The sequence below is a fragment of the Lycorma delicatula genome, chromosome 7 (assembly GCF_047948215.1).
Source record: "Lycorma delicatula isolate Av1 chromosome 7, ASM4794821v1, whole genome shotgun sequence".
NCBI lineage: Eukaryota > Metazoa > Arthropoda > Insecta > Hemiptera > Fulgoridae > Lycorma > Lycorma delicatula.
The window spans coordinates 52,341,767-52,356,921 of record NC_134461.1 but is presented as its reverse complement, the minus strand read 5'-3'; the positions used below and the strand labels follow the sequence as shown (position 1 = coordinate 52,356,921).

Genomic DNA, 15,155 nt, shown 5'->3' with positions numbered 1-15,155 from the left:
TAATCTTAACTGATTATTTAAAAAAAACAACATATATTTTAATAATCACTGTGAATACATCTCTAAACAAATTATTAAATAGTTTTTGTAAAAATAAAAAACCAATGAAAAATTTCTTAAAAAATTTTCTTTACGTTGAACATCAAATGTCCAACATCACAGATAACTGTTTTTTTTGTTTTTTTTTTTACACTTGTCACTTTTAAAATTATATTTAATCACAAAATTATGTTGAACAAAACAGATATATCAAAATAAACAGTTAATTATTAAAAAAAAAAAAACAAAGCATTGTTATAAAAAACTTTCGCATGCAACGAATACAAATAAAAAGTTATTACTTCAGAGGATGAATGAGAATGATATGTATGAATGTAAATGAAGCGTAGTCTTGTACAGTCTCAAGTCGACCATTCCTGAGATGTGTGGTTAATTGGAACCCAACCACTAAAGGACACTGCTAACCACGATCACTCTTAATCCAGCTTCATGTTTTTAAAGGTGGGCTAAATTTGAAACCTCAGATATGTTTTCCAAAATTATCAAGATTTAATTTTTTTTTAGTATTGTTGGATATCTGATAAATTTCAGTGTTTCATCTCAATTGGAACCACTATTTTCGAAAAAATTGGTTTAAACATTTATTAACTCTTTAAGCGAGAAAAAAATACTCTTGAGTTGTTTACTATATATTGGAAACATAAATTTTGAATTAAACATGTACTTTCATGTAGCTTTCAAATTTTCAGCCCTTCAAATTTTAGCATCACTTTTAATTACTTATTAACATACAATTTTTTGAAAGATTTCGTTTCCAGATAATACACCTAATATATTAAATATAAATGGTACTTAAATAAGACCCTAAGTGCAAATACAGATTTTTTTATTTATACGTCTCAGTACACATGACCCAGCGTGTCATCAGGTTGCGGTTGGAGGAAAGGGCTGTAAGAACGGATGTAACAGTTAATGTAACAAACATACGCGGACAACTTTTCTGAGCTGGGTGTAGGAATGATGACACATATAATGATTGAGAAACATAAAAGAGGGTTGACATATAGAGCCCAGAATAAGTTTCGTATGTGAGATAGTGCTGTTGGAATATCTGGTATCTGTAACCCCGATGGCCAGCCAGCTCATACAAGATACCCGAAAGAAGCTGATTGGGCATGACAGGGCACCGATTAGAATGCAGTCCGAACCTTGTACTAACCAGCTGGAGAGGCTGTCTACATAGTCAGTGAGATCCTTGTAGTGCAACCTAGGATCTAGTGGCAAAAAAAGTAGAAATGAATATTTTGGTGAAAATAAATTTATTTATAATTATTTAGAAAGATGCCGTGCATTAAAAGGAGGTGAATCCCCTACCGGGAGTCTTACTCTTTAAGACTTTGGGTTGGTGTCCCCACGACCTTTGACTAGGCAGTTTTACTTTCTGCTACACACTGAGCTGCTGAACCTTTTACAATACACATATACCATATCACAAACGCTGCACAGATTACAACATATATACCCTTACACAGCAACATAATAACATCTTACACCATTTCTTCTTACATTTATATTCGTTGGTGCTACGTCACCTTACGAAACACAACCGTAACCCAAGGTGGAAAATACCGTGACTATGGATGGATGGCTCAGCGTAGTGAGTCTCAAACGATGTCCTCTGGGTACCAGGATGAATCCATGTGTATGCAGCTCTAGCTCCAGTACGAGTGCATTCTGCTGAAAAGTCCGATAAATTTTCGGTACTCCTGGAAACCGAATGTCAGTCCCAATTAAAAATCATTTGATGATTGTTGGTTCACTTGAGAAAACCAATAGAAATTGAGGTTTGAAAAGACTTCGACCAATGTTATCAGACAAAGATGTGTCGAGTGAGTGAGAAAATTAATTTAAGAGAATGCTAAGTTATATAATGATATAATGTTATATAATGTAAGATTTTTTATAGTGATACGTAAGAAAGAAGGTAAATCATTCCCTAAGGTTTCCCCACTTTTAATAAATAAATGCGTAGTAACAGCTTGTGGCTATCGAAATCAATTAAACAACTTAGGAGTGGTGCTCTGTTGATTGAGGTGAATAATAATGAATAGAGCTGGAAGCTTGTAACCCTTAGGTATGTAGGAAAGGACGAAGTGATAGTGGAGCCATATAAAACGCTAGATTCCACCTTTTGCCATGACTTGGCTGTTATTGAACTATCAGATATCTCAGAAGAGCTGTCACCACAGTCTGTCACTTCTGTGCAGAGGATCATGAGGAAGGAAAATGATGCTGATGTGGCAATATCCTCACTTATCCTAACCTTTTCTTCAACAACTGCTCCTGAGAGAATAAGAATTGGCTACTTCTCTGTCCATGGGCGACCATATTTACCAAACTCGAGACGCTGCTTTCAGTGTCAGGGTTTTGGTCACAACAAAATTGATTGCATAAATGATTAAGTATGTGCGCGTTGCAACTGTACGGAACTTGGTGATAGCGCATGCACTGAAACTGAAAAGTGTATTAACTGTAAGGGTCTACATTTGGCTAAATTTAGAGAATGCCCGGTTTATAAGGAGGAAACAGCTATATTAAGAATTTGTATTGAACATAAAATGTTCTTTCCTGTGGCTCGTCGGGAATATAGAAAATCTTTCAACATGAGGAATCCTGTAACTCCCGGTGTTAATTTTTTCCAGGCTATTTCTAACAATGTACAAGTGCGAATTGTGGAAAGAACTGATCAAATTGGTCCAGGCTTTGTCAGACCAGGTAAAATCCCTCACTTCTGCTATTGCAGCGTTGACTACTGACAAAAAGAAGGATATTTTTGGTGGAAGACATATAGTGTTTTACCGAAAACCACTTCAGTTGGTACACAACTAAATAAAATTCCCGCTGCAACAAAAAAGCAGCAAACTACTAAGATCTCAATGAAGGGATCTACAAAAAATAATTGTCTCCTGGTATGGTATCTGTATCTCCGGCTTCCTAGGCTTCCAAATCCCCTTCACCATCTCGAGGTTTCTTCGAGGATATCGAGGCGTTTGAAGTGCTCGAAGAAGCAAAGCACTTCCTAAATGTTAGAAAATCTCAACAAAAAAAACTGGATGCAAGGATTCCTTTGGCCAATACGACGAGTGGTAGCACGATCCACCAGCTTGCCAAGTTTACACATCTAGTACTCGATAGCACGAATGAATTTATCTCTTTAACATCTGGTAAGCCAAGGAGGTTTGTTGTTCCTTGGTGGGATGAAGACTGTAGGAGTGAACTAAGGGATCGTCGCAGGGCTTTACGTAATTTCAATCGAAGACCTACGACTGAATTTCTAAGTGCCTTCTGCAATGTGAGGGCTGTATGCTGTCGTGTGTTTCGATGTGCTAAAGGGAATCATGGCTGAATTATGTCAATACCATTTCTCGGACAACTCCATCTTCGTTTGTGTGAGGGAAAGTTCGGGCCGTGTGTAGATCAGGACAGTCACTGCAGCCGATTGGACTGGAAAGCAATGTCATCCTTGTCACCATGCTAATTGATGTGGCGAACATGTTTGGAAACTCGTTTAAGTCAGTTTCACTTACTTCATCATACTGTACTGAGTTTAAAACTTTTACTTGCTAAACCTTTAACTGAGTTAAAGTTTTTTTGTCTTCAGTCATTTGACTGGTTTGATGCAGCTCTCCAAGATTCCCTATCTATTGCCAGTCATTTCATTTCCCTACATCTTACACCCTTAACAATTTGTTTTACATACTCCAAACGTTGCCTGCCTGCACAATTGTTTCCTTCTACCTGTCCTTCCAATATTAAAGCGACTATTCCAGGCTGCCTTAATGTGTGGCCTATAAGTCTGTCTCTTCTTTTAACTATACTTTTCCAAATGCTTTTTTCTTCACCGATTTGCCACAACACATCTGTATTTGTCACTTTATCCACCTATCAGATTTTTAACATTCTCATATAGCACCACATTTCAAAAGCTTCTAATCTTTTCTTCTCAGTTACTCCAATCCTCCAAGTTTTACTTCCATATAAAGCTACACTCCAAACGTATACTTTCAAAAATGCTCTCCTGACATTTAAATTATTTTTCATGTAAGCAAATTATACTTCTGACTGAAAGCTCGTTTCGCATGTGCTATTCGGCATCTTATATCACTCCTGCTTCGTCCATCTTTAGTAATTCTATTCTCCAAATAACAAACCTTTTCTACTTCCATAATCCATGCCGTTCCTTGTTTCTTCTAAATATTTTTTACTCTCAGCTAGAATTACTATATCATCAGCAAATCGTAGCATCTTTATCTTTTCATCTTGCACTGTTACTCCAAATCTAAAGTGTTCTTTAACATCATTAACAGCTAGTTCTATGTAAAGATTAAAAAGTAATGGGATAGGGAAGATCTTGGCATTGTATTTTTAATTTAATCTTAGCATATGCTACAGGTTTTTCATTTTAATATGTATTTTTATTTTTTTAAACATGTTTTGGTTTTTAATTAATTTTTACTTTTAATTTTGAATTTTTATCATTTAGTTTTTAAAAACACATACTTCATGTTAGGGCGATGATAATGCTGAAGCATTTTTCCGCAGACAAAACAAAAAAAAAAAAACAAAAAACGCTTTCCCCTGCAATGGTGAAGAATGTGTCAATATTACCAAAAAGTAGAAAATTATTAGTTTTTTTTTTGGGTTGATAAAACAATTAGTTTAAGATATAATTTTGTATCTTGACAAGAGTCAAATGGATACAAAACAGAAATCAAGATTGTCTACTTCGATATCAGGAAATTAGGAAGGTTGGCTGAAGATAGAGACTGGGAGACCATTGTTGGTGGATGATTGAATTTTCGAATTCCTAAGGATATGGAATAAGTATTTATAAAAGCAGGATTGTTAAACTCTCACATGAATTCACTACAAAAATAAATATTTTAAAAGGACTAGAATAAGGATATGTTATTAATCAGTTTTAAAATAAAAAAAGAGAAATTAATTCCTCTGTTTGGTACACTTAAACGTATAAAAACCCCTTAAATTCTTCATGACACTTGTAGGCAAAGTTTGAAAATGACGCTAATATATATAATACTTGTGAAGAATAGCAAACCTATCAATCTTTTAAGTGCTCTCGTCATATGCAATCTGATATAATTTAATCTTATTGTGAATATTATATTATATATATTTATATACTGTAATAATTTTAACTGATTAAAGTATTCCATTTATCACATTGATAATCATTTTTTTTTCTGAACACAGAAGTAAATGTTTTATTTTGCAGACTATTTTTCATCATTTATAATATCCAAGAAATTACGGCTGATATAATTTATTGAAGTCAATAAAACTTGCAAAAGGAATTACTTTACTTTTTTTTTAATTTCAGTTATTATATTTAATTTCATATGATGTTTTATTTTGAATGTTGCCAACGCTGTTTCGATTCGAGATTTTTGACAGGTAATGGTTAAGTGTTTTCGTAGTGTAGTTTTGTTTTAGATTTTAGAATTGATATCGATTTTAGGATTTTTTTGTATTATGAATATTTACTATTCATTATATTTACGCTTGTTTTGTGACTACTTTACGAATGACTGCATTAAAGTCGAAGGTCTCACTCACTTAGTCGAAGTAAAAATGTCAAGACGGCATGAAGATTTAAAAAAAGATTTTTCTTTAGTGTAAGTCCTTTTAACTTTTTTCTTATTTTTTATATCTTTATAAACTAATTAATAATTTAATTAAAAGTTATATTCAGTTAAGGCTGTATGATAGGTCATGTTGTATAACCTAAATTCATTTTAATTGTATTCTTTCTTGAGAATAACATTTATTTGGAATCAACTTTGAACTTAAATTTTTCAGTCAATTGCAGTTGTTTTTTAATATATTAGTTTGCTTTGTAGCTAATAGAATAATATTACGCAGTTTTTTAGAGGTTTAATATGCTTGCTGACAATTTGTTTATTTTTCTTTTTTTCATACCATATTATTTATTTTTGTTAACATTGGTTTCTTTAGAATATTATTTCTGTTAAATTTGATGTTTCACTTAATACTTTTACTCTGAGTCAATGTGCCTTTAAAAACTGTAATATGCTTTTATTTTGTTTTATAGGTTATTAAGATAAATGAATATGATAACTTAATTTGTACTACAAAGTGTAAAAGTTAAAAAAAAACGTAAAAATGGTTTTCCTAGCATCTTCATTACATCCTGAGCAACTTGAAACATTAGAATCTGAATCTTCTCATTTTAACACAAGTCTAGTTAACTTAGATGATATAAAAATGGACAGTAATTTTGCTTGGCTTCTTTGTTCACTTGTTTCTACCATGGCATGGGTTATATACATAACATACTACAATTCAAGAGTTGCTGGATATTTCATGACAAAATTGCTTAACAGACTTTTTGTCAGTGAGGGTTACCTTAGAGTAGGTAAGTAACTTTTATCTATTGTAATAAGTATAGATTTTTCTCTTTCCAGAAACATTTTCTTTTATTACAATTAAACATTTTAGATAATATTTTGAAAAAGATAACAAAAATAAATATTTGCTCCTAATAATTTATAATTTTTAAAGGAATAAAAGATGTAAGTTTATGTTTCATATAGTCAAATCTTTGTGCATATAATGATGGATTTTTAGCCTTGCTGAATATTCTCACAGCTCTTTTGTATTGAAATTCATCAATTAAAAACCTTGGCAATTGTGGTAGTATTGGGGGTCCACTAATAAATTTTTTCCGTCTAACAACAGTAAGTTATTCTGTACTTTTCTGTTATTCACCTCCAATTCTTTAATATTTAAGACCCATATAAATATATATAATAAATAAATCTAAAAGTATAAATATAGTTGAACCAAACTTAACGTACTCTTGCTTTGCTCGCCAATCAAGGTTAGCGAGCGAAGCAAGCATAGGTTAAGTTTGGTTAGATTATATTTATTTATTATAATAATGTTGGGTCATATATATGTGGGTGTTAAATATTAAAAAAATTGGGGGGTTAATTAAAAAATTAACAGAAAAATACCAGTTATTCTTATGCTGATTAACAAATTCTGGCAAGAAAGTTTATTTTGCTAACAAATTAGCTTTAAAAATAATGTAAATTGGTACAATTATTTTGTTCTAAATGAAACCCAACTTACTATTTTGTGTTATGTAATCATTACTTTAGTTTAATTATTAGGTGTTTATTGATACTTTTTAGTAATATTTGTATGTGTGTGGTGCATGCAAGTGGACATATGTGTAATTTGAGCATGATAATTGTTGAATGTCAGTGAAAAGTTAGAAAGTCGCGTTTTTTGAATACATAAATTGTATTGTTTATTTATATAAAATAAATATATTAACAGGTTAACTGGAATTTAAGAATATTTAGAATTGCATATTTAATCAAAGATTTTTTAAACATTTGTATTTGATTTATTATTAATAGTATAATTAGAAAAAAATTATATTATCATCCATGGAAATATATAAAAAAAATTTGAACAATCCCTATGACTTCTCTGGGTTGGGTAGATGTATTTTATAGTGGTAAGCAACTCCTATCATAGTTATCATAACTCCTATCATAGTTATTTCTTGCCTTCTTCTGTCAAGTACATATGTTTCACTTCAGTATATTTTTCATTATTAGTCTACTTTTTTTAATCTGTTATTATTATTGCATTTTATTCAATTGCTACATTATTATTTCATTTTTACAGTGTGTAGTTATAAAGTTTGTTATTTTATTTACTACAATTTCAATATTAGTTTAGAAGTTAGATTTTTTGACACTTGAGGATGGATGGTTTGAATAACAGGACAAGGACGTTGATGGAGTTGTCAAATCCAGCTAATGAAAAATAAGTTATTTGCTTTGTGTAGTTCAATACTTTTCTTTTTTTTCAGTTTATTTTTTTTGTTATGCTTTCCTTTCAAATATTTGACTACCTGAAAGTTATATTTTATGATTACATAAATTTATGAAATTTTAGTTTGTTTATATACAAAAATTATATTTTTTGATAATATATATTTTTTATTTCCTGAAAGTATCAGTACACCTGTAAAGTCTACAGGAAGTCAATTTTGTATTTACTATTTGTAAGACTGGTAATTACAGTCTTAAAATCTTGTCAGTTATGTCCAACATTTTCCCTTAATATATTATAATCTTTAGCAGTTTGTAACCTTAAAAATCAACATTATTAATGTATTTAATTTTTTGATTTCTATATTAACACCCATTATTACCAATGATTGAAAAAATATAATGAATAAAACATTTCATTTATTGTATTTTTGGCTTAATTAAAATTAAGATCAAGTCTATGTGTGTCATTTGATCCTAATTATAATTATAATACACTGTTAAAATTTTTTTGAAAGTGTAAGGTATGGAAGGAGTCTAATGAATTGTTATTTTTGGTCACTGTGAAGACAATGCTCTTACTTAGAAATTTAAATCATGCTGTGAGAATGAAAGAAGCCCCTAGAAAATGAACTTAATGATCCAGTTAAGCATCAGGTGAAAATTCTGCAGCCCAGAATCTGAAGTTCTGGCTACAGAAACAAGTCATATTACTGGAGATTAAGGCCAGTGTGATGAGGCTACTAATTTGGATGATGACACTGTGTGGAGATGTTTTCTTGGAAATACCAGTTTTGATAATGGTGATGAAGATTTCATGGATGAGATTCCATATATATTTTTTATCCTTTATTAATGATTCAGCTAGTGATGATAGATGAAATTAATTTGTGGGTATTATTACTATTCATGTTTTTAAATTTTGTGGCTTGCAGTCTATTGTCAATTTACTATTTCTCTTCAAATTTGAAAGGTGAATTTGTATTGTAAGTATTTATAGACAAACAATATGAAAAAACAGATTTGAACTTATGTTAAGTTGGCATTTTAGTTACAACAAGAAATGTCCAGGAGTCAAATTTAACAAAATACTGTCTATAATAACTATGAAAAAAAATTCAATTCTGAGGACAACTTGTACAGACATTTAATTCTGCACAAGACTATGGAATAAACTATTCAAGCCTTGTTTAGGTAATGATCATACTGGAATTTAAAGTTATATTTTGGTAAAGAAAAGATGTGATTGTTTCAACAAAGGTTGTCGTGCACTTCTCAGAAAAATGATTAGGGATGGGGAGGTAAAGAAAACTGATAATTATTACACTAGAGTAGAACCTAAAAATAAATTGCTTTTTACAAAAACACATTCACTTGGAACATTAAGAACAGATAGAAGAGGGAAACTATCAAAATAACTTGAAAGAAATTGACAGATGGTGAGATTACAGCCAAAGAAAAATCAGCATAATATTTGTTATGAAATTTCATCTGATATCCTAGAATTAACATCAAATATATCAGTATGAAGGTTGTTACTTTCGTGTCAGTACTGTTGAAAAATGCGAAGTAATCATTGATTACTACAGTGGATAAACTCAACAGTGACAATTGACATACTTGACCAGCTTATGAGTTACAATACTTGTAAGTTTTCAGAAAAACATGAAAGGTACTGGAAAAACAGAATTAAATTGATTTTAGGTACACCACTTCTTAGTTCACCTAATAACACTTAGTTCAATATTTGTCTTTACACTAACAGATTTTTATATGAGGATTCTGTTGATCATATGTTAATGAAACAGGAATTTAAAAACAATAAAAAATTAATTGTCCAGTGCTAAACAAGTGGTAAGTAGCCTAGATATCCATCCACTTATTTTTTTTTTAAATTCTTATCTATTTCATAAAATGATAAGATTTTTTTTGGACTCTAAGGAAAGAGAAGTCCTAACCTCCTCTTACATATTATGCTTGCGAGGAAATATCTTAAATTTTTACATATTTAAGTTATTTTATCACTTTCGGGATTTTGTATGTATTTTATTTGTAAGACTTAATTGTATAAGCATCAGTATCACCAGAAATTATTTTCTAATAAATTAGTGATTCTAAAACCACAAATTTAGCCTCATACTAAAATGATGATTGAGTCAGGTATCAAATAAATTAGCAATATTTGCTATTGATTAACAATACTGTGATACCATTAACTCAGTGATAAAGCAGAAAACATCTAATTTCATGTGGGTTTCCTTTAATCTATATCATACATTATTTTTATCTAGGCACTGTTTACAATTGTGAAAACTTTTTAATGAAATAAACTTTCTGCCCTTCAAACAAGATTAATATTCAGTATGCAACTGATGTGCAAATTTAGTATGAAAAAATATTTAGTTAAAGTTAATTTAAATTAATTTTATTTACTATATTTCTAGATTGACTGCCCGGTTGTTAACAAGAATTCTAATTATTTATGAAAGTTGTTAATTAATTTTGATTATATATTCAATGACGATTTATTTTAATGTATTAGTACTATTTATCCAAAGATTTCTGGCATTTAAAAAGTAATTGAATGATTATTGAATTTGTATAATTAATTTATTACATGTAGGAAATAAGTGAGAAAGTTTAACTCTGTAACTTATTTTGTGTGTTAGTACTGGCAAAGTGATACTGAAAGATAAATCACTTTGTTGGAGTATACATATAAATTCACTAATGCAGAATTATGGATGAATAATATGCAGTCCCAGTTTGTGTAAAAATATCCTGATCTTGAGAAGATATGCTGCAGGCAGTACATACACATGGCCATACTGCTGCATTATGGAGATCTTAAAGCTAATCTTTTGATGATTCTCATTTGTATTGCCTCTGGGTAGATCATCTTTTCTTGCAATTCAACCCTTTACCTTATCCTTGGTTCCTTCATTTTCATTTTGGATTCTATCAGTGTAAGTCATAAATTGTTGATTCATATTAGGATGAGGTATTCTTTGTTGCTGATTATTTTTGTGATTTTAGAGGAGGTTAGTGGTTATGCACTTAGCGGAAAACTGTTTCCTGTCCAAAGATTGGCATTGTAGTCTTTTCTAAAATACATGCAGTGAGGTAATGTACGATGCATGAAGTGAATTTTCTTATTCCACTTCATCGCATTATAATAAAAAAATAATATCTAGATAAAATACAAAAACAATACAGATCTCCTCATCCTAATATGAACCAAGAATTCATAACCTAACACAGACAGAATCCAAAATGAAAATGAAGGAACAAAGGGTAAGGATTATTTTATTGAAATATATTCTAATAATTTTTATTTTATGATTTTCAAATGAAAATAAATTTTATCTGTTCATACATATGTGAATTAGAATAACAAACTTAATTATGTTTTTAATTAATGTTTTGTTATTGACCTTGAAAAAATAATGTGTTTCATTAAATAGAGTATTGTCTATTGATTAACAAGTTTAGTTGCATAACTTGATTTGCAATTTCTGTTGCCAATTATATTTGGATCAGATATTTGAATTTAAAAATTATAATATACATAATAAAATTAGTGTGTATTCAGTTTTTTTAAAAATAAAAATATTTTATTACTTTAAACCTAATTAACTAAAATTAATTTTTTACTTAAATAATTTTAAAATTATCTTTTTTGTGTTATTTTAAAAATTATTTAAAAACTTAACAGATTATATTTTAACTTAATGTGTAGTACTTTTTATGTTTTAATTTCTCAATAATATTGAATTAATTCAACATTAAAAATTTCATTATCATTTTTTGTTTGCTTCTTGTTTATTTATTAAATAAATTTTTATTTAATTTATATAGGATTTATTAATGAAAGTAATAATAATAATTATTATTTATTTATTAATTACACACCCATACATAAAAAAATGCAAATATGTTTTCTTTTGAAGTAATTTTTGATCTAATGATTTTTTGTTGTGATGACACTTAACATCAATAGTGCTTTCTCCCTAAAATTCAAACTAATCATCTGCTATCAGATTGTTTTTAATATATTTAAAAAAAACAGATGTCTTAAGAAAAAAGTTTTCTAATGGAAAGAATTACAGAAATTTAATGGTATCAATGCCCCATATATAGAAGTAATGTGACCAAGTTTGGTCAAAATTGGTTGAGTAGTTCTGGAGATATAAGGTGATTTAGGAAGTGACACCGAACACATACGCCACACACATATATACAAACATTCAGAAAGTTTCCATCTGGTTTTTTGGGTTTCTTAGATATCAAAACGTAAAGATCCGGTGAAACCGCATATGCCCAGATTGGACCGGTTACAATACTTACCTTCTAAAGCTATAGCTCTGCTATAGCACTAGACAGGAAAGTAAAAATGACATTTATAATTTTAACAAACAATAATTTTTGTTTTTAAAATTTATAATTTTTCTAACAATATTTCATTTTTTGTATGTGCAATTGTTAATGCCTATGGTTGTTAGTAGTTGTAATAAATAACTTCCTTGGTTTATTATATTTTTCTGTTTAGTCCTGAATAGTAAACTTTCCTTATTTTCTGAGGCAGTCTGTTTGTCCTACTTGTAATTTGCTCATTCCCAACATTTATTATCTTTTATCAGCTGTAATTTCTTCTTCCTTGGGTAGATACCAAGGGAATTGCCACAACTTTCCCCAATTTCATCACTGATGCTGTAGTGATACCATCTTTAGTCCATAGACTTACCATGTAGGGAAGCCACTTTCTTTCTGGGATTGGTGACTCAGTTTGTAGGATTGCCTGTGTCTCTTATTTTTCTCTTTGAGGATTACATAAAAAACTGAATTTATGGCTACTATGCTGTGTTTATTATGTTAAGTGGAAACTTACTTGAATATTCTTATCAAATAAATATTTGATTCAGATAATAATATAATTAAAATTAATATAGTTATATATTTTGCATATAATGTTGGAAATATCAGTTCTGTAACTGGCATAAATTTTATGCAGGAGGAAGTATTATTTTGTTATATTGGCAGGAGTGCATATAACGATATTAATTCTTGTTAGTTTCTGTCTGTCAGACTGTTTCTGTTAAGTCGGTTCTTTTTATGGTACTTTGCAGGATGTTGTAAATTTATTGTGAACAATAACTTTTTAAATGGTTCAGATATGGTGGAAGCATGAGTAGACTGTGAAGTTATGATGAGTTTAGTGCTAATTTCTAGATACATCTTTTCCATCTTGACTAGATTGGTGAAAATTAAGTGTAATATTTTAAATGTTGGGAAGTTTTACAGTTGTAAGTGTAAGGATGACCATAATTGGCTCAAATTGAATTAAATTTGTCTGGTTGCTTAGTCTTATCTAAATTGGTCTCACAAATTAATGTGGAAGATTTCCAGCGATGTACTCATATCCTGAAGAGCATGTAAATAATGGTGAAGGATTTAAATATGATTGTTGAAAACGTTAAAATTTTGAAGAATTTATTGTTCTCTTTTACTTCTTTTCATCATTAAAGTGTAATAATGGAATGAAGCATATTATTTTTAAACGGTAATGAAGCCGATCTAATTTTTTTATGAACTGATGACACATGTTTTAAGATGATGAGGTATATCATGTGTATTAGTCAAACAATAATCCTCATGAAGTTCTATGGATGGAGGAAAATGTGTCCTGGTATTATGATGCAGGAAAAGAATTAGAGAAAGGGAAGAACTATTTATAATTATTATTATATTTTGAATTATTATTGTTATTGTTAAAAGGGCTTCTATTTTTTAGGAAACCTTTGCCCCAGCAAAAGTAGTGTTACCAGAACTATAAAACAGTCTAGATTATGGTATTCATTATTTATCTAATAGTAAATTGGAGGGTGTATCTGGTAGCACGTTTGAGTGGTTTAAAATTTTTTAGATTAAAAATTTGTTGAATGGGTTGAAGTATTTGGCATAATTGATTTGCGTCTAGTTGTTTGGCTTGACTTGTGATTTTTCTCTGTGAGCTATTATTAAGAATTTAGAGCGTTCTTTTTTTTTATCAAAACATCAACAAGTGGACTGAAAACATTAGTTGAAAATGCAATGCATTTGATATTGTAAACTAAGGTAAACAGTTATTGTGAATCTGCTTTCAAGTTGTAAAGTTGTATAGAATATATTGAAAATCAAGTAGAACATTTTGATTAAAAAGTGATGTGTTATAGTTTGTGTAATAAAAAATATATTTTTTCTAAAGTGTAATTTTGTTATTATTTTCATTTTTCATTATGGAAGAGAATACTGTCTTATTTGCCACTTTGATGATTGTGGGAATGGTTGGTGAGGTATTCCATAGATATTGAAAAGGAACTGTCTAGCATTTAACTGAAAGGATCAAAGGACATTTTGATAAAACCTTCAGATAATTACAAAGTATAGATAAAATAAATGAATTAAATGAAAAGTGGTTGTAGTCCATTATGTAAAGAATAATAATAATGTTAAGTAGTAGATAAACAGCTATATGAATTTAACAAATAAATAAAATTGGTTCAAAATAAAATTAACAATTTTTAAGGCAGTTATTGTTGAGTAATTGTGTACATTAAGTAATTTTCAATAAATGCATGAAAATTTTATCTAATTACTATTATTTAATAATTCATTAACAGAGTAATATTGTTTCTATAAAAAGAATTGTTTAATTTAATCTTAAATAAATTAATTGAAAGGCCTTTAGAAGTTATGTAATTTATTAAACATAAAAACAAGCACACTAAGGTACTTCTCATAGTCTGAAATATTATGCTATATAACATGTGAGCAGTTCTGTTTGGTTTTATAGAAGTGAATGTTCTTATTGTTATAATGTGTTATTGTTATGTTCTTATTGCTCTTGTTCTTATGTGTATAAATGACTATTTTTAATACTCATGCCAAACAATGATCTGATTGGCCATTTTTGTGTCCTAAAAACATAATCTAACTTTTTGAAGTGGCTTCAAGAGGTCAGATTATTTTATCTAATTATAATTTTTATTTACTTATAGACATTGTAGCTTTTTCTTTATTGTTTGAAAAATATAGGAATTCCTTTAATTAAAAAAATATTACTTTGCTTGAATTCTTAAGTGTCATGTCATTTATTAATTTCAGTTAATTTTATTTATTCACAATTTTACTATAAACCACAAACTATGAATATCTAATTATACATAAACAACTTAACAATTAATAAAGATCTGTTAAGCTGTACCATAAAGTGTGAAATTAAAT

At 29.3% G+C, this 15,155-nt stretch overlaps 1 protein-coding gene across 1 annotated transcript in view; it reads left to right on the top strand.

Moving 5' to 3' along the window:
* Positions 1-5,466: 5,466 nt before the first annotated feature.
* tweek (transmembrane protein KIAA1109 homolog tweek) overlaps positions 5,467-15,155 on the top strand; it is a 260,309-nt gene continuing 250,620 nt past the window's right edge. Inside the window, exons 1-2 of the mRNA XM_075370220.1 lie at positions 5,467-5,696; positions 6,134-6,457. Of these exons, the coding sequence (XP_075226335.1) occupies positions 6,205-6,457 (253 nt within the window). The 5' untranslated portion in view covers positions 5,467-5,696; positions 6,134-6,204. The remainder of the gene's footprint in view (positions 5,697-6,133; positions 6,458-15,155) is intronic.